The 25,973-nt window shown below is 45.0% G+C and overlaps 2 protein-coding genes across 4 annotated transcripts in view; one reads left to right on the top strand and one right to left on the bottom strand.

Moving 5' to 3' along the window:
• The window catches only part of catspere (catsper channel auxiliary subunit epsilon), a 162,149-nt gene that overhangs the window by 56,230 nt on the left and 79,946 nt on the right, over positions 1-25,973 (top strand). For all 3 annotated transcript variants that reach the window (XM_062974766.1, XM_062974774.1, XM_062974770.1), the window contains exon 8: positions 11,779-11,882. In XM_062974766.1, the coding sequence (XP_062830836.1) occupies positions 11,779-11,882 (104 nt within the window). The remainder of the gene's footprint in view (positions 1-11,778; positions 11,883-25,973) is intronic.
• On the bottom strand, positions 4,334-9,621 carry LOC134297382 (uncharacterized). Its single transcript, XM_062974781.1, has 2 exons — positions 7,844-9,621; positions 4,334-4,615 (listed from the first exon to the last, which is right to left on the bottom strand). Exons 1-2 carry the CDS (start codon positions 9,389-9,391, stop codon positions 4,574-4,576), a joined length of 1,590 nt encoding a protein of 529 aa, XP_062830851.1. The 5' UTR covers positions 9,392-9,621; the 3' UTR covers positions 4,334-4,573.

Genomic DNA, 25,973 nt, shown 5'->3' with positions numbered 1-25,973 from the left:
GTATACTATTAAAGGACATGAAGAGACAACCAAGTCCATATTATTCCTGGAGTTGTGTGGGATCTTGGGCCAATGTCAATTGTAGTAAAGATTTTCAGTCTCCAAAATAACAGTTTCTGTATTCAAAGGAATTCTTCATTTGATTCGCAACGCCAAGAACTGGTATACAACAAGGTCTCCCGGGTTGTTCCCCTTGTTTCATTATCACTTCCTCGGGTGTTGTGTCTGTTTTAATTATGTTGACTTAGTATGATTCTTATTAGTAGCTCTGGCTCTGTTTGAAGTGGCATTCTATAACGAGCTATTTTGTTATATGCAATATAATTTGAAGAGAAGTACTCTAATATAGAGTTGTAGAAACCTGATTTGTATTACAATTTTTGGGAGTTTTCAAGTGTTTATATACACATACATTTTTGTTCTGTATTATTATAGATATTGTGCATTATTCGATTTGAGGGTAATGGCAACTCACCCCAGTATTCTTGCCATGAAAACCACATGGATCAGTACAACCAGAGAAATGTCGGTATACCATCGGAAGATGGTCAAAATACTACTGGGGAGAAGCAGAGGACTAGTCCAACTAGCCCCAGATGTGATGACTCAGTTAGCTCAAAGCTGAAAGGAAGGCTAACGGCTGAAGGTGCTGGAGGTGAACGACAAATCCAATATTCTAAAGATCAACACACTATAGGAACCTGGAATGTAAGATCTATGAGCCAGGGCAAACTGGACGTGGTTATTGGTGAGATGTCAAGACTAGTGATAGACATTCTGGGAGTCAGTGAACTGAAATGGACTGGAATGGGCCACTTCACAAAAGATGACCACCAGATCTACTACTGGAGTAACCCAAAAAATGATAGAATGATCTCAATTCAAATTCAAGGCAAGCCGTTTAACATCACAGTGATCCAAATATACGCCCCAACCACAGCTGCTGAAGAAGCAGAATTAGATAAGTTCTATGAGGATCTGCAGCACCTACTGGATAATACACCAAAAAGAGACATTATTCTCATTACAGGAGATTGGAATACTAAGGTGGGCTGTCAAATGATAACTGGGATCACAAGCAAGCAAGTTTGGGACAACAAATTGAAGCAGGACACAGGCTGATAGAATTTTGCCAGGAAAACTCACTGTGCATAACAAACACTCTCTTCCAACAACCTAAAAGACGGCTTTATACATGGACTTCACCAGATGGTCAACACCGAAATCAGATTGACTACATCCTTTGTAGCCAAAGGTGGCGGACATCCATCCAGTCAGTGAAAACAAAACCTGGAGCTGACTGTAGTTCAGATCACGAACTTCTTATTGCAAAATTTAGAATCAGACTAAAGAGAATGGGGAAAATACACAGACCAAGATATGATCTCACAAATATTCTTAGTGAATATGTAGTGGAGGTGAAGAATAGATTTCAGGGGCTAGATTTAATAAATAGAGTCCCGGAAGAACTATGGACAGAAGTCCACAACATTGTTCAGGAGGCAGCAACAAAGTACGTCCCAAAGAAAAAGAAAACCAAGAAGGCAAGATGGTTGTCTGCTGAGACAGTGGAAGTAGCCCAATAAAGAAGGAAGGCGAAAGGAAACAGTGATAGGGGGAGATATGCCCAACTAAAAGCACAATTCCAGAGGTTAGCCAGAAGAGACAAAGAACTATTTTTAAACAAGCAATGCATGGAAGTGGAAGAAGACAATAGAATAGGAAGGACAAGAGACCTCTTCCGGAAAATCAGAAGCATCAGAGGCAAATTTCAGGCAAAAATGGGCATGATCAAAAACAAAGATGACAGGGACCTAACAGAAGCTGAAGAGATCAAGAAAAGGTGGCAAGAATATACAGAAGATCTGTATAGGATGGATAATAATATAGAGGATAGCTTTGACGGTGTGGTGAGTGAATTAGAACCAGACATCCTGAGGAGTGATGTTAAATGGGCCTTAAGAAGCATTGCCAATAACAAGGCAGCAGGAGACGACGGATTCCCAACTGAGTTGTTTAAAATCTTGGAAGGTGATGCTGTCAAGGTGATGCATGCCATATGTCAGCAAATATGGAAAACACAAAATTGGTCATCAGATTGGAAAAAATCAATTTATATCCCCATACCCAAAAAGGGAGACGCTAAAGAATGCTCAAACGTCCGTACAGCGGCACTTATTTCCCATGCCAGTAAGGTAACGCTCAAGATCCTGCAAGGCAGACTCCAGCAATACATGGAGAGAGAGTTGCCAGATGTTACAAGCTGGGTTCAGAAAAGACAGAGGAACGAGAGACCAAATTGCCAGGGAGTTTCAGAAAAACATCTACTTCTGCTTTATTGACTATTCTAAAGCCTTCGACTGTGTGGATCATAATAAACTGTGGCATGTTCTTGGTGGCATGGGGATACCAAGTCACCTTGTCTGTCTTCTGAAAAATCTGTATAAAGACCAAGTAGCCACAGTAAGAACAGATCATGGAACAACAGACTGGTTCAAGATTGGGAAAGGGCTGCATACTTTCACCCTCCCTATTCAACTTGTACACAGAACACATCATGCAACGTGCGGGGCTTGATGAATCCAAGGCCGGAGTTAAAACTCCTGGAAGAAACATTAACAACCTTAGGTATGCAGATGATACTACTCTGATGGCCGAAAGCGAGGAAGAGCTGAGGAGCCTTATCACCAGGGTGAAAGAAAAAAGTGCAAAAGCTGGGTTGCAGTTAAACATCAAGAAAACCAAGATCATGGCAACTACACCTACTGATAACTGGCAAATAGAGGGAGAAAACATGGAGGCAGTGACAGACTTTATATTTCTAGGCGCGAAGATCACTGCAGATGCAGACTGCAGCCAGGAAATCAGAAGACGTTTACTTCTTGGGAGGAGAGCAATGGCCAACCTTGACAAAATAGTGAAGAGCAGAGACATCACACTGGCAATAAAGGTCCGCATAGTGAAAGCAATGGTATTCCCCATAGTAACCTATGGTTGCGAGAGCTGGACCATAAGGAAGGCTGAGTGAAGGAAGATGGATGCTTTTGAACTGTGGTGTTGGAAGAAAATCCTGAGAGTGCCTTAGACCGCAAGAAGATCCAACCAGTCCGTCCTCCAGGAAATAATGCCAGGCTGCTCACTGGAGGGAAGGATACTAGAGGAAAAGATGAAGTATTTTGGCCACATTATGAGAAGACAGGAAAGCTTGAAAAAGATCATGATGCTGGGGAACATGAAAGGAAAAAGGAAGAGAGGCCGACCAAGGGCAAGATGGATGGATGATATCCTTGAAGTGACTGGCTTGACCTTGAAGGAACTGGGGGCAGTGACAGCCAACAGGCAGCTCTGGTATGGACTGGTCCATGAGGTCACAAAGAGTCGGAAATGACTATCTGATTGCGCAGCAGTAGGGGCCAGCCTAATCTCCCCGGGGAGGGAGTTCCAGAGCCACAGGTCTCCTCTTCAGCCATGCTCGCTCATGTGATAATTAAGCTTAGAAAGAAAAAAAAGTCCCCTTCGGGATCACTTGAGTCTGTATATTAATCCACAGAATGTCTCTCTCAAACATCTTGGAGGTGCTTGCAGTCACCAGCATAAAATGCAGACTATGAACATATACCGTATATACTCAAAGATAAGCCAAGTTTTACAGTCCTTTTTTTGAGCTGAAAAGGCCTCCCTTGGCTTATAATGGTGTCAAAGTCAAGCCGGCAGTAGAGCCTGGAGGCCATAGCTTGCAATATATGATATATTTTTCTCCCTTATCAGTGTGTTTACTTTTCCAAAGCCTCCCTCGCTCTTAACCAAGGGAATGTTTTGAAAAGGGAAAGGAGGGGGAGAGAGGCTTTGCAAGTCAAGAAGAAGAAATATATATCCATTAATCTTATAAAAGCATTTTTCCTGAAATATTTTCTGAAATATTTGTTAATCTCTCTTACAGATATATAGTAGGCATTTCCCCTTGCAAGCCTTTGGGATTCCCATGTACCTACATATCTGTATCTATCGATATACATTCATTTTATATGTGATTTTCCCCCTCATATGTTTGGAGGTCTTTGCAAATCCTATACAAATATAGATATCTAGAGATTTCCATGTACCTGTATATCTGTATCTATATGTATACATTATTTTTATATATGAATTTTCCCCTCATATGTCTGCAAGTCTCTGCAAATCGTATATAGATATAATTATCTATATAAAGAGAGATGTCTAGATAGATAGATGTGAATATAGATATATAGGGCTTGCAAATACTACAGGGTGGAAATGCACACACAAATATGTCAGCTCACCACAGCCGCTCCTGAATGAACACACGAGACTCTTTGTGGTATCACCAGGAACTTTTACTGTAGGAAACATAAACATCAGAAAAGCCAAGAATGGGAGGCTCCGGCCAACCCTCCTTTATATACCCTCCCCCTCATTTGAACAGTCTCTTCCCGCTCAGTAAAACCCCGCGCAAATTCCCCGCCAAGTCCATCAGCCGTTTCTCCTCCGAGTCCTGGGACGCAGGTGTCTTATCAATGTCAGTGACCCTGAAACTCAGAGCCACATCCAGGCTCTAGTAGCAGGGTTCTGACATGGCGTCCTCCTCCCCTTCGTCCTGGAAGGAAAAGATTAAACACAACTATTGTTCTCCGCTGTCCAGAGTTCCTTTATACTTTTTTAACAGGCTGCAATGGAATACCGGGTGTACCTTTCCTAGGTCCTTTGGTAGCCTCAGCTCATAGGTCACTTCGTTTATTCTTTTTGCTACCCTGAATGGCCCTATATAGCGTGGAGCCAATTTCTTGGATGGGAACCCCAATTTCAGGTTTTTTGTGCTCAGCCAAACCAGATCTCCTTCGCCCAATTTGTCCCCCTCTCGGCGCCTACGATCCGCAAAGAGCTTGTACTTCTTTTGTGTTTCCCGCAATGCCTCTACCACGGTTTGCCACCCTTGCTTGATTTTGGCCGGCCATTCCTCGTCGGTCTGGCCCTCCCCTTCCTTCCACTCGGGTAGCCTGGGGAAAGGTGCCACCTCCTGTCCGTATACTATTTCGAATGGGGCACGACCTGTGGCCGAATGTACGGCCCCGTTAAAAGCCATCTCAGCAAACGGAAGAAGGTCCGCCCAATCATCCTGTCTATAATTGGTGTACATCCTTAAGAATTGGCACAGTGTCTGTTGGGTACGTTCGACCCCCCCGTTGGTCGCGGGATGAAAGGCCGAGCTCAGGTTCCTTTCTGCTCCTAACAGCTGTAAGAATTTTCCCCAAAATTTTGCAGTAAATTGGACTCCCCGGTCACTAATTATCTTGTCGGGACACCCATGTAGGCGATATACATGCTTCACATACAAATCAGCAAGTTTTTCAGCTGAAGGAAGTTTTGGCAGAGCCACAAAGTGTGCCTGTTTTGAGAATAGGTCCAATATTGTCCAAATGTATCTGTGGCCTCTGCTGGGGGGTAGTTCGCCTACAAAATCCATGGCTACGCATTCCCATGGCCTCATGGGCTCCACCACCTTCTGCAATAGCCCCTGGGGCTTCCCCGGTGGTGTTTTTCCCTCTGCACATAATTCACACTGCGTGACGTATCCCCTGGCGTCTTTCCTCATTCCGGGCCACCAGCATTGTTTGGCCAACAGTTTAATAGTCCTGGTGGGGCCTAGATGACCCGCACCCTTGTTATCATGGTACTTCCTTAACATTTCTCGTCTTAAACATTCAGGAATATACAATTTCTTATTTACAAACACCAAATCCCCACACAATTCTCCCTTTTCTTTGTTTGTTTGTAACCATTTGTCCATTCCATACGCTCGCTTCAACTCTTCCTCCCATATTTCTCCTCCCCCCGTGGAAATGGCAGTACGTTTGTTTTCTTTGGCCGCTTGTGCTCGAGTTAGTACTGCCAGGCCCCATTGCTTATCAAGAAAAATACTCCCTTCAGATTCCTGAATTCCTCCCCCGTGCTGAGGCATTCGAGAGAGAGCGTCAGCGAGTATATTATGTTTCCCCTGGAAGAATCTGAGTCTGAAATCAAAACGGCTGAAATATTGGGCCCATCTAATTTGCTTCGCTGATAGTTTACGAGGGGATCTTAGATACTGTAAATTTCTATGGTCAGTCCACACCTCAAACGGTGTTCCACTTCCTTCCAGGAAGTGTCTCCAGCACTCTAGTGCTTTTAGAATCGCTAAGGCTTCTCTCTCCCAAATCGGCCAGTTTTTTTCTGTATCGCTAAACTTTTTTGACAGATAGCCACATGGCTTCAGGTTCCCCCCCTCGTCTTTCTGTAGCAGAACTGCCCCATATGCCCGGTCTGACGCATCGCAATGTAATACAAAGGCTTTAGACATATCAGGGTGCTGTAGGACAGGCTCCTCAGTAAAACGCTTTTTAAGGGCTTCGAAAGCTTCCTGGCATTCTATTGTCCAGGTCAGTTTGGCCCCTGGGGCCTTCACTTTGGCTGTTTCTCCCCTGCCTTTAGTCTTTAACAAATCCGTTAATGGCAAAGTGAGGCGCGCAAAGTCCTTGATAAATGTTCTATAGAAGTTTGCGAACCCTAGGAAGGATTGCAGCTGCTTCCGTGTTTTGGGGGCTTCCCACCCCCTCACGTCTTCTACCTTCGCAGGGTCCATCGCCACTCCCTGGGAGGAAATCCTATACCCCAGAAAGTCTATCTGGTCTTTATTGAACTCGCACTTGGCAAGCTTCGCATACAGTTTTGCTTCTCTCAACTTTTGCAGGACTTCCCTGACTAGTTCTATGTGTTGCTCCTTAGTCCGAGATACTAACAATATGTCATCTAAAAAAACAAAGACTCCCTTGTACAACAATGGATGCAACACTTCGTTGATTAATTGCATGAACGCGGCGCCTCCGCCGCACAAACCGAAAGGGAGCACACGATAATTGAATAATCCGAATGCACAGGAGAAGGCCGTCTTCCACCTGTCCTCTGGTTTAATCTGCAATTTATGGTACGCTTCAATTAAGTCCAATTTAGTGAATATCTGTCCCTCCGATAACTGGGCGATCAAGTCCTTCACTAAAGGTAGGGGGTATTTATTTCCAGAACTGATTGCATTCAGGCCCCTGTAGTCAATGCAGAGCCTCAGCGTTTGGTCCTTTTTGCGCCTGAACAACACAGGCGCCCCTAGAGGGGAATTTGAAGGCTCTATGAAACCCCTCGCTAGGTTTTTATCAATGTATTTTCTCAGTTCCTCCTTTTCCCTAGCCGACATTGGGTATATTTTTGCCTTAGGAAGCTCTGCTCCTGGGACTAGCTCTATCTTCACTTCAACTCTCCGCTTCGGTGGGAAACTGTCTGCTTCCTTCTCATCAAATACGTCCACAAAATCCCGATACTCTGGGGGTAATTTATCTGCCAGTTCTGCTATCCTGATAGAGTCTTCCTCCCCCCTTTTCCCCGGCTCCCTTTCCACTTCCTGGCTCCCTCCTTCCAACTTCATCCTGAAAATCATGCTCTTATCCTCCCAGTTGATTTGCGGGTTGGCCTGCCCCAGCCATGGCATGCCTAGTATAACATTATAGCTGGCTATTTGTGATATCACAAATGACACCTTTCCTTCCCAACTCCCTATCTTACACTTTACATCTTCGGCACTGTACTTAGCTAATGATCCCGATGCTGTGGATCCGTCCAACTGCGAAAAAGCTATTGGGGATTCTAGGTTCGTTCTTTCGCATCCCAATCCCTCGGCTAATTCAGGGGAGATGATGTTCCTGGAACATCCACAATCCACAAATGCTTTGCAGGTTGCTTGTTTGCTGCCACTTTCCAGCTGAATGGGGACCACTATCATGGCTTTGTCCTGACTTACCAACCCCCCCGAGTGGTGCCTCATCGGTGGTTCTTCCTCGGCGCGTTTCCCTGCCACGGCTCTTGGTTTGGGCGGGCCTCCGCCTTCCCCTTTTCTCTGCCAGCACTCGGCAGCCCTGTGGCCCAAACGGCCGCACACGAAGCAGCCCCTCCTGCTGGTGCTCACGTTCCCTGTCGGCTCCGTTCTCCTCCCGGCTGGGGTTGATCCCTCCTTCCGGCTCCCCTCTTTCATCTGCGGCCGCTGCTGTAGCCCTCCTCGGTGCCTCCTCGCCTGGGCCAGCGATGTCTCGATGCGCCCCGCCAGCTGAATCCATCCGCGCAGTGTGTCAGGCTCATCACGATGCACCGCCCAGGAGAGGATCTCCCGCCTGAGCCCCTCTTTGAAGAGTTCTATCTTTGTCACTGCAGACCATTCCGGCACCTTTTCAGCGAGGCATTGGAACTCCTCCGCATACTCAGATACCGACCTCTGCCCCTGGGAGACGGTCTTCAACTCCTCCCTCGCCCGGATCTGCTCCAGTGGATCTCGGAAACGGGTCTCCAGGGCCCCCATAAAGCGTCGGAGTGACCCCAGACATGGGTCGCGCCGCGCGTGTAGTTGAACGTACCAGCTGGCCGCTCCCCTCTTCAACACTGCACCAATGGCCCGTACCCGGCTGGATTCCGTTCTGAAAGTGTGGGCATTGTCCTCCATATAGCCCCTCACCGTGGTCAGGAAAAAATCCAGTTCAGAGGACTCTCCCCCAAACTCGATCCTTAGTTCCTCTCGTCTCGGTAGGGGTCCCTGTGGTGGCAATCCCCAATCCTCCGCCCGTCGCAAGCCCCCTTGCGGGCCAGTGGGCCCCGCTGCTGCTTCCCTTTGTCCTGTGCCACGCCCGGCATTCGCCAGGGGCACCAGGGTCTCAGTTGGGAGCGTAGCCGGGATTCTCGGAGGCTTTTCCCCTTCGTCGTCACTCTCCTCCACCCGTGTCAGGCTCGTTTGGATCTTGGGCCGGGCACCGGGCTCCTTTCGCATTTCCCTTCCCTTCGGTGCTGGGAGGTCTGCAAAGCCCTGGCTGCTTCCCATGCTCACGTCCCACATTGAGCTAGCCCGGAGTTCCCTTCCTCGCTCCGGCTCCGCCAAAACCGCCAGGCGCTCCATCGCCCTCGACATCACTGCCAGGGTGGTCTCCATCGCCGACATCCTCTCCTCCAGAAACACCATCTTTTGCGGGCCTGGGGAAGGTGAACCTTCCTCTCCTCCGGTGCTATCTCCCCGCACCACTCCGCGCCTCTGGGTTACCCCATTTGGCTGGGCATAAGCGGTGGATGACGCCAGGGCCGCCAGCTGGTGGAACTCAGCGTCCGTCTCGGGAGTGGCCCTTTCCGACCTTCCTCCTCCGGCGCCCAAGAGCTCTTCATCCTCCACTTGCATGTTACACCTCACCGCTACAGCGGGATGGTGTCCGTATTCTTGGCTTAGTGTCAGCTCACCACAGCCGCTCCTGAATGAACACACGAGACTCTTTGTGGTATCACCAGGAACTTTTACTGTAGGAAACATGAACATCAGAAAAGCCAAGAATGGGAGGCTCCGGCCAACCCTCCTTTATATACCCTCCCCCTCATTTGAACAGTCTCTTCCCGCTCAGTAAAACCCCGCGCAAATTCCCCGCCAAGTCCATCAGCCGTTTCTCCTCCGAGTCCTGGGACGCAGGTGTCTTATCAATGTCAGTGACCCTGAAACTCAGAGCCACATCCAGGCTCTAGTAGCAGGGTTCTGACACAAATATATATAGATATGTCCAGATATGAATATAGATTTATCGGGCTTGCAAATATTTCAGGGAAATGCACACACACACATATATAGAGAGAGATGTCTAGATAGATATAAGGCTTGCAAATATTGCAGGAGGGAAATGCTCATATATAGAGAGAGGGGATTTACAAACTTTCGGGGGACATGCATATGTGAAATTTGTATATATACTGATAGATCTATATCTAGCTCTGCATTGTTTATATAGGCATTGAATGTTTGCTTGTAACTATTGGAAGCCGGCCTGTGTCCCCATGGGGAGATTGATAAGGCGGGATACAAATGAAGTTTTATTATTGTTATTATTATTAAAGTTATTATTGATACCATATTGTTTTTATTGACCCTGTTTTTCCACTTACAGAGCTAGCTTACTGTTTTTCTTTGAAATATGGTAAATATTCAAAAACATTTAACCTACTGATGCCTCAATATAATTTTATTGGCATCTATTTTTATTTTTAAATTTACCAGTAGCGGCTGCATTTCCCACCCTTGGCTTATACTTGAGTCAGGCATGTAGCCGGGGGGGGGGGGGGGGGGGCTTGAGGAGCTTCACCCCCCCCCCCCAAAAAAATTGTCAGGGTGGTCTGCGAGAAGGCCTAACATTTAGTATTTAAACTGTTATGTTTATTCATATCGTGATCTGGTCAACATGCTCAGTATATTCCATATGCATGGGGCTATTGGGATAATGATACAAAAGGTTTGCTAGGGTAGACCCTCTCCCACTCAGACTCAGCCCCCCCCCCCCCAAAACCAAAATCCCAGCCCCTCCCGAAACAAAATCCTGGCTACGGGCCTGACTTGAGTCAATAAGTTTTCTTAGTTTTTTGTTGTAAAATTAGGTGGCTCAGTTTATATTTGGGTTGGCTTATACTCGAGTATATACGGTATTTAAACACAAGGGTGAGGACAGCATCCTGGTGTCATGGCCAGCAGTTTGTATGGCTTGGCTCTGTTGTTGCGGGGGGCAGGTTGCCAACAGAGAAGGACTCTTCCAGTATTTGGAACAAGCTTGGAAGGGGATAATCCTACCTCCTCCTCAAAGAAAGCATCACAGGCTTCTGGGATTATCTATGAGGGCTTGCTGAAAGGACAGCAGCTGAGATCTCATGATAAAAGTTTGTATCCCTGACTATCTGGTTTGACTTTGGAACTCTGACTTTGGTTTCCTCTTATTACATTAATTGGCCCCTTAACCATGGTAGTGTACATTGTTACTTTGTCTGTGTGCTACAATTCTGTTATTTTGACCAGACCTTGAAAGATCCAAGACTTTGTATCTTGTAATTAAATATGGTCTTGGCTTACCTTGATTTTCTTTAATTAAACCTCAGCCCTGTTACTGGTAGAGCCTGGAACACAACACTTTTCGGGGACCATATTATCCCAAGCCTTTTCTGTGACTTCAGAAACTTTCATGGTGAAAAACACTCCCTGACAAGGTTTGTTGCTAGTCTTGGAGCTAGATATTTGATTTTAAAGAAAACAACACAAGCCTAGATAAGCCTGGATTTTCCAATCAGAAACTACTTTGCCCCATGTTAGCTGTCCCGAGTCCCTTCGGGGAGATAGTGGCGAGATATAAAAATAAAGTAGTATTATTACTTCTGGTTGCAATATGTGGTAATTTTTGACCAAAACTGCAGTGGCACTGACTATTGGAGGCATGTAGGAATGAATATACATTCCATGTCTGCATCAATTGTCTCCCATCTTAAAGCAAATCTTATTATGTGTTAATCTACAATTATAAGTACAAATGTAAAGAATATTCACAGATTTTCTCAACTGTTAAAAGAAAAAAAAAGTCTTCCCTTTCTGTAACAGCCCAAGAAAAAAAAGATGAACCACTATGAGATTATTTATATTTTGGGAATTTTGGGAAAATTTCATGTTGAATTATTTATTCTTATATGCAAAGATTAAAAAGTAAAGCTTTGCATTAAGAACAAATATCCCACAGCAACAACGTGTCATCTAGTATTAAATCTACAGTTATTAATGTGCATCTCTCTGCTAAAAATTATGCTTTCTACTAAAATCTATATTAAAATTTAAGGGAAATCTTTTAGAAAATTAATTTTTTAAGTGTCAATATATTGCTAACTTTTTTTATTTCATATAAATAGTATTCTAAGACCCTTAGCAAGCAGTTCTGGAATTGGGGAGAGTCACCAACTATTTCGACATTTTTTGGACAAAAAATGTATACTGCTCCATTGTACAACGATGGGTATGTTCATTTACGTTTTTCAGCATAATTCTATGTTTACAGAATTTATAATTATCAAATACATCTGTGTAGCACTGGCAGTTGAATGAGCTGTGAGTATAAAAAGTTTCTAGTTTATAATTTCCATGACCACCCTTTTCAAATTTATTTTTAGTCACTACCATTCTATTTTACTACATTCGAATCTTCCAGAAATAAGGCCTAATTAATTACACAATGTTTTATTATTTTTTTAGATGGTCAGAAATGTCATATTTGAATTCTTTTGATTGAATGCTGTCTTGATGCACTGATTTGTTGGAGTCCAGGTGGTTTCTTATTTCTCTGGGATAGTTTTTTTTTTATTGCAGTAAGAAGGAAAAAATGTCTCTTTCACTGTTCTCCTGTTGAGGCAGCTCCATCAGCACATCTGTTTTGTTATACTCTTTTTAAAAAAAATTTTATTGTGTATATGAAAAAAGAAAAAAAATAGAAAAAGGAGCATACATAAAGTGAGGAAAGAAAAAAAGTAAAAAAAATAACAAAGCATTATACAGTAATCAAATGCAAATCATAGAATAGCTATTAATAACTATACAATTACCACTTTTCAATGAACCCATATCCCTCTTACCCCCCACCCATGAACTTACCACCCAAGACCTCCGACACCACTCAGTGTGGATCCCATATCTATGAAGAATCTACCCTTGTATCCAAATGCCAGCCTCCATTTATTTGCAAATTCTTTGTTATTTCCTCCTCTTAATACCATTTGTTACTTTGGCCATGTATCTTTCCAATCTTCATTGCATAACTCTTTATCCCCCTTCCAAGATTTTGCTATTGTTAGTCTTGCAGTGACAAAGCTGTATTCTCTTTCTGAATAATCCTGAAAAGCCCATTTCTGAGTTTTTCTTAACCTTTTTGGTGATCATATTATTTGTTTCTATAACCATCTTTTCTAAAAAAATTGTGCTGTATTGCAGGTCCACCAGACATGGAAATAAAAAACCTATCTGCATCCTGCACCTCCAGTATTCCCCCGACAAGTTTTATCTATTTTGGCCATTAACACTGGGGTTATATACCTTTTATAAAACATTTTATACATATTTTCTCTAATTGCTCCAACTATTGAAAATTTAAACCCCCTTTTCCAGAGATATTCCCAATTCTTCAAATCAATATTTCTCCCTAAATTCTTGGCTCACAAAATCATCACAGTTTTTATTTGATTGTCATCTAAGTTATATTCTAAAATGTATTTATATAATCTGGAGATAAAAATTTTGTTACCCTTCTCAATGATGCTCTCTAGCAGTGATTTTCTAGTTGAAAACCCTACCCTTGGCTCTTTCGTTAATCTATCATGTAATTGATAGAAACATAACAAATCATTTATCTCTATCTCCTCTCTCCCTTTGAGTTTCCACTTCTCTTTTTCTTTAATTAGATACTCTCTTTAGATTCCTGCTAATACATGAGTAGTTGTTAAGAAAACCAATGGGGTGCTGTTTTATATAAATAAAGATTTAGAACCAGAGAAAATATATGAATATCAAGAAGGTAGAAAACTAATTGTTAAAGTGAGGTATCAATACAAGCAAATATTACTAGTAGGGATTTATACTCCTAATACAAAGCAATCTATCTATATATATAAAAATGTAATGTGTGGTTTTACTATTGAGTAAACAACAAAACCACTGAACCAAATCACACCAAATTTGGCCACAAGAGACATAGTCATGCAATCTATGTCTTTCAATAAAAAAAACTTAGAAAGATAGTCCAAATTACAGTCAGAAAGGTAGGCCCTGCTGCCTTTAGGCCCCCCACTGCCTTTAGGCCCCGCCCCTTCATATCCTAGAAACTCCCTCAGCCAAAATGGCGCCCAGGACACAGACAGAATGCACTTAGGCCTCATCCACATGGCCTATAAAATACAGATTATCTGATTTGACCTGGATTATATGGCAATGTAAACTCAAGGCCCTTCCACACAGCTATATAACCCAGAATGCCAAGACACATAATCCATAGTATCTGCTTTGAACTGAGTTATCTTGAGTCCACACTGCCATATAATCCAGTTCAGTGTGATTTTATACAGCTGTATAGAAGGGGCCTCATATAATCCAGTTCTAAGAAGATGATGTAAAATTATAAATATAATATATAATATTTACTGTGGTATAATAAAACAGAACAATATAATATCTAACATCAGGACAGTAAATTAAGAGCGACACTCTGAAAACAGGGAAATTGGAAATTCCAGAAAAGAAACAATCAGGGCCAGCTAACACCTCCCAACAAAAGATTCCCCCAGGAAGGAAGCAGCCTGTCAGGACCCAGGCTGCAGAGCACCAATAACCATGCACAGAGACCAGAATCTATCTAATATCTTTATTAAGGGAATATATAAAGTCAATAAAAACAAGTGAAGAATATAGTTCAGAAGTAGACCTTTCAGGAAAGGTCAAATATAGTCCAGGAAATCAATGTCCAATATGAGATATTAGAGTCCAAAGTTATAATCCAATAACCGAAACACACACTTTGCCGAGCAAAGTGTGGGGAAATGACAGGGTCCTTTAGTCCAATGGAGCTTGGCAACAAGGCTGGAGAGCAAACTAGATTCTTGGCAAACAAGGCTTGATTCAAGGCAACAAAAGCAAGGAACAAGAACCGGGTCCGTGGCGAAATCCGTGGCGAGGTCCGGGGAACAAGGCAGGGCTGGAACGAGAACCAGGTCCTGGAAACAAGGAACTGGAGTAGCGTAGTCTACACACGATCTCACTCCTGAAGCTGACGAATTGACTCCGCAAGGATCTCCTTGCGGGTAAACACCTATATAGGATCTTGTTTTCCCGCCAAGGAACACTTTCCCTGGGGAACAAGAAGTGAAACCCATACTATGTCCAGATGCATGACTCCTTAAGATTTCCCAAGGGAAACAGGCTTAATCAGCTAATTGTCTGGCAGCGATCCTGGCGCTTCGGCGCTTCGCCTCCCTAGCGCCTCTATCTCAATTATAATTATCCCGGCGAGAGAACGGGGGAGAATTCTGCCCAAGGCTTGTTTGGCTGGCTTCTGGAGGGCAAACATCCTGCAGGTGCAAGGGCTCCAATTCTGGCTGAAACGGTGGGAAACCCAAGTTTTCCTCTTCATCTGCCACAATAGTACTGGGAACGGGACTACATGGCCCATGAGTCATCACACTATCCCCGCCCTCAAGGCCCCCCTCAAACATGGCCCCTCTCCTCGAGTCGCGGGGCCGCGGCTTGGCAGGGTAGGCCTGATGGAAGCGGCGGACTAAGTCGGGGGCATGAACTGTGGAAGCGTCTTCCCAAGAGCATTCTTCGGGGCCAAAACCCACCCAGTCAATCAGATACTGAAGGCGGCGGCGGTGGAAGCGAGAATCCAAAATGTCCTGAACCTTGAATTCTTCCTCCCCGTCCAGCAAGACAGGGGTGGGAGCCGGGCGGTCCGTATCAGGGCGTACACCATCCGCCGGAAGGAGCAGGGAGCGATGAAACACTGGATGAATGCGCATAGAGCGCGGAAGTTGGAGCTTGAAAGTCACGGGGATAAGTTGCGCCACCACTGGGTAGGGACCAATGAAACGGGCATCTAACTTCCGGCAGGGACGGTGGGAGGGCAAAAAGCGAGTGGACAGTAGAACCCGATCTCCTACCTTGATTTCGGGGCCCGGCTGGCGATGACTGTCGGCGTGGCGTTTGTAGTCCTCCTTGGCTTGGTCCAGTTGCTAGAGCAATAGTTGTTGCACCGCTGTGAGTTCTTGCAGCCAGTCCTCCGCTGCGGGGACTTCTGAGGTTTCAATGACAGGAGGAAAGAAACGTGGATGAAATCCGTAGTTTGCAAAGAACGGGGTTTCCTTAGTTGAAGCCTGGACACCATTGTTGTAGGCAAACTCTGACAGAGGTAACAGGGAAGCCCAATTTTCCTGCTGGTAGTTTACATAACAGCGAAGGTATTGTTCCAAAGTGGCATTGGTGCGCTCAGTTTGCCCATCCGTTTGGGGATGGTGAGCTGAAGATAAACGAGAGTCTATGCCCAATAGTTTTTGTAGTGCCTTCCAGAAACGAGAGGTGAATTGAGATCCACGGTCTGTGACTAAACTCTTGGGCAATCCATGTAGTCTGAAAACATGCTGAAGGAATAAATCTGCAGTCTCTTTGGCCGTGGGGAGGCCATCGCAGGGAATGAAATGGGCCAACTTGGTAAAAAGGTCCACCACCACTAGGATCGTGGTGAATCCAAGGGAAGGTGGTAGGTCAGTGATAAAATCCGCAGAAATTATCTCCCATGGACGAGATGGAGTAGGAAGGGGATGCAGTAGCCCTGAGGGCTTCTCTCTTCTTGTCTTGGAACGCTGGCATACCGGGCAGGTATTGACATATTTCTCTACATCCTTGCGGATCTTGGGCCACCAGAAATCTCTTAGGATCAAATGCATGGTTTTAAAAAGTCCAAAATGTCCTGCTGGCTTGCAGTCATGACATAGGTGAAGTGCCTTTTCTCTGCCTGGTCCTGGAGGGATGTAGACATGGTTTCTGTAGCATAATAGCCCATCCTTAAGTGAGAAGGGAAAACGTAGTCCTTGGCGAATTTGATCTTGAGCCCAGGCATCCGCCTGTTGACTGGCTCTAATTTCTTGAGCACAAAGGGGTCCCGGAGTAAAGGGAGATGGTTCAACTGCAGTGGATTTGGTGTTTCCTACTGTGAGCGTGGCAAAGTTTTCGGGCTGTAGCAATTGGGATTCGAAGGTCTCTCTGCGCCCTGCAGCATACTCTGGTTTCCGTGATAGAGCATCTGCTTGCTTGGTCTGAGCTGGGGTTACATAATGGATCTGAAAGTCAAAACGTTCAAAAAACAAAGCCCAGCGCTGCTGCCTCTGATTTAACTTGCGGGCAGTTCTTAGATGTTCCAAATTGCGATGGTCAGTATGAACCTCAATGGGAAATTTGGCCCCTTCTAACCAATGTCTCCAATTTTCAAAGGCTGCCTTTATGGCCAAAAGTTCCTTCTCCCAAATAGTGTAATTTCTCTCTGGGGCTGTTAGTTGACGGGAGTAAAAAGCACAAGGATGAAGATGTTCTCCCACTAGTTGCATGAGTACAGCCCCAATTGCCACATCGGAGGCGTCAGCCTGCACAACAAAAGGGGTTTTAGGATCAGGGTGCTGTAAAATTGGCTGGGACGTGAATAACTTCTTTAGTTGCTGGAACCCTTTCTCTGCTTGCTCCGTCCAGCGGAAAGGCTGTTTTCCACGGATGCAGCTGGTGATTGGGTCAGACCAGGGGCAAAGTCTGGAATGAACTTGCGGTAGTAGTTCGCGAACCCCAAGAAACGTTGCACTTCTTTCTTGTTAGTTGGTGCCCGCCATTCCAATACTGCTGAAACCTTTGCCGGGTCCATGGAGAGCCCTTGTGGCGAGACGCGGTATCCCAGGAAATCTACTTCTTGCAGATCAAAAGCGCATTTTTCCAACTTGGCGTATAGTCCATGATCCCGCAATCGTTGTAACACTAATCTGACGTGTTTCTCATGCTCCGATTGTGATCTAGAAAACACCAAAAAATCGTCTAGGTAAATGATCAAGAACCGATCTAGATAATCCTGGAAAATATCATTGACAAAATGCTGGAACGTTGCGGGAGCTCCGGATAAACCGAAATTCATGACCAGGGACTCGAATAATCCGAATTTAGTCTGGAAAGCGGTTTTCCACTCGTCCCCCTCCCTGATGCGAACTAGATTGTAAGCCCCCCGGAGATCCAGCTTGGTGTAAACCTTGGCCCCTCGAAGTCGGTCTAATAGATCCGAGATCAAAGGCAGGGGGTAGCGGTTCCGCTTCGTGATATTGTTCAATGCTCTATAGTCCACAACCAAGCGTAGGTCCCCTGACTTCTTTTTCACAAACATCACCGGGGAGGCAGCTGGGGATTGAGAGGGTCTGATGAATCCCTTGCGAAGATTTGACTCTATGAACTCCCTGAGAGCTTCTTGCTCTGGTTCCGTCAAGGAGTAGAGGTGTCCTTGCGGGATCGGGGCCCCCTCCACCAAGTCAATGGCACAGTCATATGGTCTATGTGGGGGTAGTTTCTCGGCTTCCTTTTCATTGAAAACATCCCAAAAGTCTGAATATTTCTTGGGTAAGGTGATGATGGTCTCGGCGTCTGTGGCATGGCAGACCTTGGCTACTAGGCAATGGTTTTGGCAATATTTTGAAGCAAACTGTAGTTCTCTGTTGGTCCAGGAGATGTTTGGATCGTGGAGCGTCAGCCATGGAATTCCCAAAATCACAGGGAAGTGGGGCACCTCGGTAACAAAGAAGGAAATCTCTTCCTGATGTTCCCTTATCCACATCCTGGTGGGTTCGGTCCATTGACTTACTGGACCCGTCTTTAGGGGACGGCCATCGATTGCCTGCACCACCCGGGCGTTCTTGAAATCGTGATATTGTAATCCCAGAGAGTCGGCATACTCTCTATCGATGAAGTTGTTTGTTGCTCCTGAGTCTATCATGGCATGGATCATGACGGGTCCTTTTTTCACTGACCACAATGTGACCACTAGGAGAAATAAGACTCCGGTTTGCGGCTCTTGAGTGGGGTTCTTGACCGGGTTGGCGAGCCTCTCTACGCCCGGTCGCTGGCTTCCCCCGCCGGCTTTGCGCCAGCCGCCTCGGCCGTCTCCGTCTCCGTGGAGGACACCGCCGCCAAGCGAGCGGCGGGCTTTTTCTTGGCTGGACATTCTCTGGCGAAGTGGCCCCCGTTCCCGCAGTACCAACAGAGGTTTAAACGTTGGCGGCGGGCCTTCTCGGCAACATCTAATCTGGGACGCACATTGCCCAACTGCATCGGCTCCTCCTCGCTTCCTCTCGGGTATGGGGCTGGTGGTGGGGGTCTCCACACTGGACGTGGCTGAATACTGGCGGAAGCGGGAGGTTTCACTCCTGCTCTTCCACTCTGGCCTCGGAGCCACTGTTTTTTGTTGGCAAGCAGGACTTCAGCCCGTAAACATTGATCAATAAGTCTCTCAAGAGTGTTTGGGGGGTCCACCTTGGAGATTTCTTCCTGCATCTCGAAGTTGAGACCCTCACGAAACTGTCCTCTGAGGGCTATATCATTCCAACCGGTGTTTTCGGCCAGCACCCGGAACTCGGCTATGTACTGGGACAACGGCCTGTCCCCTTGGAAAAGGCGCCGGAGTTTATGACCGGCCGCCTCCACATTGTCCTCGATCCCCCAAGTCGCCTTAAGGTGGTTCAGGAAGTTTTGCGCGGAACTTAGGTGCGTGGAGCCCGCATCAAATAGCGCCGTCGCCCAATTGGCCGCTGGCCCTTCTAGGAGACTGTAAATCCATGCCACCTTGACATCTTCTTGGGGAAACTCGGCATGACGGGCTTCTATGTAGGCCTGGCATTGGCGACGGAAAACATGAACCTTGGAGGCTTCTCCAGAGAACTTGTTTGGAAGCGCCAGGGCAGGGAGCCGGAGACCTCGTTCCTTCAAGCCCCGTATTTCTCCCTCCTGCGTATGGAGTGTATCACGGATTCTGTCTAATTCATCCTTGGAAATGGTGTAGCTGAGTGGTTGGGCTCCCGCCCCGGCTCCTGTAGACATTCTGGACTAGGTTAATTGGTGCTTAGGGTGGCGGAGTCAAACTGTCAGGACCCAGGCTGCAGAGCACCAATAACCATGCACAGAGACCAGAATCTATCTAATATCTTTATTAAGGGAATATATAAAGTCAATAAAAACAAGTGAAGAATATAGTTCAGAAGTAGACCTTTCAGGAAAGGTCAAATATAGTCCAGGAAATCAATGTCCAATATGATATATTAGAGTCCAAAGTTATAATCCAATAACCGAAACACACACTTTGCCGAGCAAAGTGTGGGGAAATGACAGGGTCCTTTAGTCCAATGGAGCTTGGCAACAAGGCTGGAGAGCAAACTAGATTCTTGGCAAACAAGGCTTGATTCAAGGCAACAAAAGCAAGGAACAAGAACAGGGTCCGTGGCGAAATCCGTGGCGAGGTACGGGGAACAAGGCAGGGCTGGAACGAGAACAAGGTCCTGGAAACAAGGAACTGGAGTAGCGTAGTCTACACACGATCTCACTCCTGAAGCTGACGAATTGACTCCGCAAGGATCTCCTTGCGGGTAAACACCTATATAGGATCTTGTTTTCCCGCCAAGGAACACTTTCCCTGGGGAACAAGAAGTGAAACCCATACTATGTCCAGATGCATGACTCCTTAAGATTTCCCAAGGGAAACAGGCTTAATCAGCTAATTGTCTGGCAGCGATCCTGGCGCTTCGGCGATTCGCCTCCCTAGCGCCTCTATCTCGATTATAATTATCCCGGCGAGAGAACGGGGGAGAATTCTGCCCAAGGCTTGTTTGGCTGGCTTCTGGAGGGCAAACATCCTGCAGGTGCAAGGGCTCCAATTCTGGCTGAAACGGTGGGAAACCCAAGTTTTCCTCTTCGTCTGCCACAATAGTACTGGGAACGGGACTACATGGCCCATGAGTCATCACACAGCCAGGCTTTGAAGCTGCAAGGCCATTAAATGCTAATCAAGGTAACTAATTGCAGCATTCATACTTGCTGCACTGAGACTATTAATTGCTATTCAACCTGGCCAACCAAGGATTCCACAAGGTAGAAAGCTGCCAGGCTTGCAAGCAGCAAGGCTATTCAGTGCTGTTCATCCTGGCCAACCAAGATTTCCCATAGGTAGAAAACCCCCAGGCTTTGAAGCCACTAGGCTACTCAGTCCCATTCAACCTGGCCTGACAAGGATGCCTGTAAAGAAGTGTGTTTTTGTTTTGATTTATAGATGTCATGTTTGTTTAATTTCATTTTAAAAGTCATGTTTGGCTATGTTTAAAAGGGTAAGTACTAGTTACTATTACGTGGGGGATGGTAACCAGCTCAGCATTCTGAGGCAGGTTGCTATAGCAACGAGGGTAGAGCCAACCGCCGTTTGGAAGAAAAGGAGGGAATGTTTTAAAAAACAGTTTAGTCTGTGATCTGAGAGTCACAGGAGATAGACTGGTTCCAGGTTTAGGTAAACCAGGGAAGTTCAAATCTTAGTCTGTGATTTTTAGTCTCAGGGAAGACACTGGTTCCAGGTTAGGGAAACCAGGGAAACTCAGATCTCTAATTGGGTCAGATTACGCAAGTTAAGTGACTTGTTTAGGTTCAATTGTAGAGTCTGAGTAGTAAAGGGGAAGCAATCCCAGTTAGATCCAAAGTGATCAGGTTTAGACTGCTCAAGGAAAGGAGCAAGTATTTTGAAAGTATATTCATCATAAGTTATATTTGCAACCATTATCTAAGTGCCTTTAAAGAAGTTACTGTAACCACTAAGCTCTGTGCCTGAAATAAACTTCTTAATTTTCTTTCAACATCCAAGCCTCTGTCACACATATATTCTATACTAACTTAACGTTACCATCTAAAGTAAATAAGAAGGATAAAGAAGATAAATTCCCCTCCGCCTGACATCTCCACAATTGGTGGCCACAGTTAAATAAAACATATTTATATTGGTGGCAGCGATATAGTTAAATATATAATAATATAATTAATACAAAGATTCCTCCTCTACCCCACATTTCTGCAAATTGGTGGCAGCAGTGGGATATAAAGATTCCTCCCTGCCACATCATTACAATGCCCTATGTAGAAAACGGCTGGGCTTTTAAGCTGCAAGACTATTAAGTGCAGTTCAAGCTGGCCAAACAAGTATTCCCCTACAAAGAAAGTAGCCAGGCTTCAAAGTGGCTCTATGATTGAGGGTGCTACTCCAGTTTGCCAAACAAGGATTCCCCTAGGTATAACACAGCCAGGCACTGGCTATTCAGTGGAATTCAACCAGACCAACAAAGAATTAACCTTGGTAGAAGGAGGCCAGGTTTTGAAGCAGCGATACTATTCTGTACTATTGAAGCTGACCAACCAAAGATTCCCCTAGTGAGTAGTGAGGCTATTCATTGCAATTCTAGTAGCCCAAAAAACCATTCCGCTAGAACGCAAGTACCCAGCCTTCCAAGCAGCAAGCCTGTTCCATTGTATTCCAGCTCACCAAACAAGGATTCCCATAAGAAGAAAACAGCCAAACTATGAGGCTGCAAGGCTATTCACTGCTATTCCACCTGGCCAACAAAGCATTCCAATAAGCCACAGCAACGCATAGCTGGGCACAGCTAGTTTTAAAATAAAAAACTGTCCACTATCCTGGCAGATTTTGGGGATAAGGAAATGATCTGACTGGTGGACTTTAATGGAGTAATAGATAGAAAATGTAGATAGAAATTATGAAAGGAAAAAAGACAGGAAGGAGGGAAGATTCCCAAGATCACTATTAGGTGGATTAAAACACTGGAAATTAAATGACTTATGGAGAATACATAATTTAGACAGAAGAGAATGCTCATATTACTCCCATAGATACCGAGTTGATAATTAAAACTTAAAAGGTGGCATACTTACCTAGGGTGTAATCCGATGTTGTTAAAAATAAAAGGCGGAAGTTTTGGAGATTAAATGATTATATAATGAAAGACCCAAAAATTAAGGAAAAGATTAGGATAGGAATACAACATTATGTGAAAGACAACCTTAAGGAGAACATGGCTGAAACGGTTGTCAGGGATGCGGGAAAAACAGTTATAAAAGGGTTGTTGATTCAACAAAATGCTCTTTGGTGCAAAAGAAATTACAAAATACAGTTAGAGACACTAGGTTCAGAGATGAAGAAAAAAGAACTAGAGAATATCAAGATAGATAAGAAAAAAGTACAAGAGTTGGCCAAATTGCTACAGTAATCTATATACAGTAGAGTCTCACTTATCCAACGTAAATGGGCAGACAGAATGTTGGATAAGTGAATATGTTGGATAATAAGGAGGGATTAAGAAAAAACCTATTAAACATCAAATTAGGTTATGATTTTAAAAATTAAGCACCAAAAACATCATGTTATACAACAAATTTGACAGAAAAAGTAGTTCAATACGCAGTAATGCTACGTAGTAATTACTGTATTTACGAATTTAGCACCAAAATATCACGATGTATTGAAAACATTGACTACAAAAATGCGTTGGATAATCCAGAACGTTGGATAAGTGAGTGTTGGATAAGTGAGACTCTATTGTATATAAAAATGTTCTGACCATTTCTAACTTAAAGCAAACAGTGAAACTACACACCCCAAACCCGCGAAATTTGGCCACAAAAGACATGGTCATTCCTGCTGTGTTTAGACAGCAAAACCAAAAAAAAAAAAAATTCAAACTGGAAGTCACTTAAAATCCCAAAAAACCAGAAAACTGCAGTATGCGCATGCGCGGAGCAGTACCCACCCTTGGAAGACAGACATGTATGAAAGGCAGCTGCACGCGAGCATCCCAACCACCGGCCCGGCGGATTGCGTAACGCTGTGGATGAGGACAATAGCCCTAAACAACCACATCTGAGACAGAGAAAAAAGGGTGAAAGAAAGCTTTCCCCTTTTCAAGCTTTTAAAAACTTTTTGTCTTAGAATTTTGCCAGGAACATTGCTAAAAGGACATAGCGCGAACGCGCCTGGGAGGAGGGAGGTAGGGCGAACAACAACTTCCACAATCCCTAACCGGCTATTGGGTACAATGGGAGTGAATTCGGACTGTGGGAGTCGTACTTCAAATAGTTCAAGAAACCACCTGGCAGCCCTTCCATGGCCATCTGGGGAACAAACTGAGGCATTTCTGCAGCAATGGCGGCGTGGCTTCTTACACACTGAGGCTTTTAGGCAATAATAGAGGCGTGAGTTTTTACAAGCTGGGGCGTTTAGAAAGTAATGGCGGAGTAGCTTCTTCCAACCCCTCTCTTCCTCCCTCCCTCCCTCCTCCAACCTCCTTCTCTCAAACTCCCTGTAATAGCGACGTGGCTTTTTTGTATTTGTATTATGTTACCTATGTTTTGTTCTATGTTGTTTGGGCCTCTGCCCCATGTAAGCCGCCCCGAGTCCCCGCGGGGAGATGGTGGCGGGGTATAAATAAAGTTTTATTATTATTATTATTATTGACACAACGACGTTGTATGACACAGCAAACAAGATAGATATGCTGGGTTTCGTTTCACAAAATCACAAGTCGAACACTTCCCAAGTGTCTAGGACTGTGTGATGTATTTTCGGATGATGCGTGCAGATCCCAGCAGGGTGGCTTTTTGCAGTTGGCAGATCGTGATTTTGTCAATGCCTATTGTTTCCAAATGCCGGCTGAGATCTTTCGGCACGGCACCCAGTGTGCCCATCACCACCGGGACCACCTGCACTGGTTTCTGCCAGAGTCTTTGCAGTTCAATCTTGAGGTCCTGATAGCGGCTGAGTTTTTCCTGTTGTTTTTCGTCAATGCGACTGTCACCTGGGATGGCAACATCAATGATCCAAACCTTGTTCTTTTCCACAACTGTGATGTCTGGTGTGTTGTGTTCCAGAACTTTGTCAGTCTGGATTCAGTATCTTTGCGTGCTCATTTTCCAATACTTTTGCAGGTTTGTGATCCCACCAGTTCTTTGCTGCTGGCAGGTGGTACTTGAGGCATAAGTTCCAATGAATCATTTGGGCCACATAGTTGTGCCTCTGTTTGTAGTCTGTCTGTGCAATTTTTATTATTATTATTATTATTATTATTATTATTATTATTATTATTATTATTATTTTTACAAGCTGAGGCATTTAGGAAGTAATGGCGGCGTGGCTTTTGCCACCCCTCTCTTCCGCCCTCCCTCCCTCCTCCCCCCTCCTCTCAAAGTCCATGACTGAGTTCAAAGAAAATAAGTGTTTTAAAGCTGCAATAGGGGAAAGCAACGCAGCCAGGCAGAGGGAGGGAGGGCGAAACAGACCAGAGGGACAAAGCAACGCTGCCATTACTTGAAAAACGCCTCACTTTGCTTACCACACGCCCTCCGAAGGGATGCAAGGCCATTTCCATAAGCACCATAAAGCACTCCTCAGACAAAATGGGCCTCCATTTGAACGACTCCCACAATCCCAAACCAGGAAGCAGCCTGCCTATCATTCATACTTTCCCCCAATACACAAGAATTAACACACCAAACATAGACAATACTCCACAAGGACATAAACCCCCTCTAGCTTCACCACTTTCAGCCAAATGCAAAACAATAGTAACCAACATGAATACCACTGCAAAGCTTTGCATCAACAGACCCATCCAATCCCTATCTCCCATGAGGAGCAAAGCCAATGCATAGAACTGTGTACAGACACAACTGCAATAAAGGGACAGAGCAACAGCGACTCAGACAGGACAACAACAGTGAAAATTATAATACAAAAAACAAATGCCCAAACAACCAAGAATTCCCCTAGATAGAAAACCCCCAAGCTCTGAAGCCACGAGGCTACTCTGTCCCATTCAACCTGGCCTAGCAAGGATGCCCTATGTAGAAAGCAGCCAGGTTTTTAAGCTGCAAGACTATTCAGTGCAGTTCAAGCTGGCCAAACAAGGATTCCCTTACTAAGGAAGTAGCCAGGCCTCTTTGATTGAGGGTGCTACTCCAGCTACTCCAGAAAACAGCCAGGCTTTGAGGCTGCAAGGCTATTCAATGCTATTCCACCTGGCCAACAAAGGATTCCCATAAGCCACAGCAACGCGTGGCTGGGCACAGCTAGTATGAATTATTTTGATAAATGAGCTGGAAATGAAAATTATGTACAATAGATGTAATTTTTTTGCAAATGCAAAAAAACCAGGCAAGCTATTAGCATGGCTGATGCACCCCAAGGCAGCACGAGTACTCAAAAACCAGACTGGAGCCAATATAACACACAAGCCATTTATTGAAGCAGAATATATATATCTATGCGCATTTAAGGTGGAAAGTCAGAGTAAGAAATAGTCCTTTTCAGAAATCAAAGTCTGTCCATGAAACAATAGCAGGAACAAATTGTTGCAAACCCACTTGGAAAATCCCATAGCAGAATCAAGGAAGCAAGGTAAACAAAGCAGAGTCAAACTCGATTCAGGAACAAGGAAGACGTGGTAGCAAGGCA

This window comes from Anolis carolinensis, chromosome 1 (genome assembly GCF_035594765.1).
Source record: "Anolis carolinensis isolate JA03-04 chromosome 1, rAnoCar3.1.pri, whole genome shotgun sequence".
Classification (NCBI taxonomy): domain Eukaryota; kingdom Metazoa; phylum Chordata; class Lepidosauria; order Squamata; family Dactyloidae; genus Anolis; species Anolis carolinensis.
Note: the sequence above shows the minus strand (reverse complement) of the source record. Positions and strands in the feature narration are given on the sequence as shown.

Excerpts from the sequence above, each read along its gene's own strand:
- LOC134297382 (XM_062974781.1), bottom strand. The coding sequence starts at position 9,391 with ATGTTCATGTTTCCTACAGTAAAAGTTCCTGGTGATACCACAAAGAGT. Across the intron at positions 4,616-7,843 it reads GGCACCACTCGGGGGGGTTG|GACGAAGGGGAGGAGGACGC; the intron begins GTAAGTCAGGAC and ends TTTTCCTTCCAG.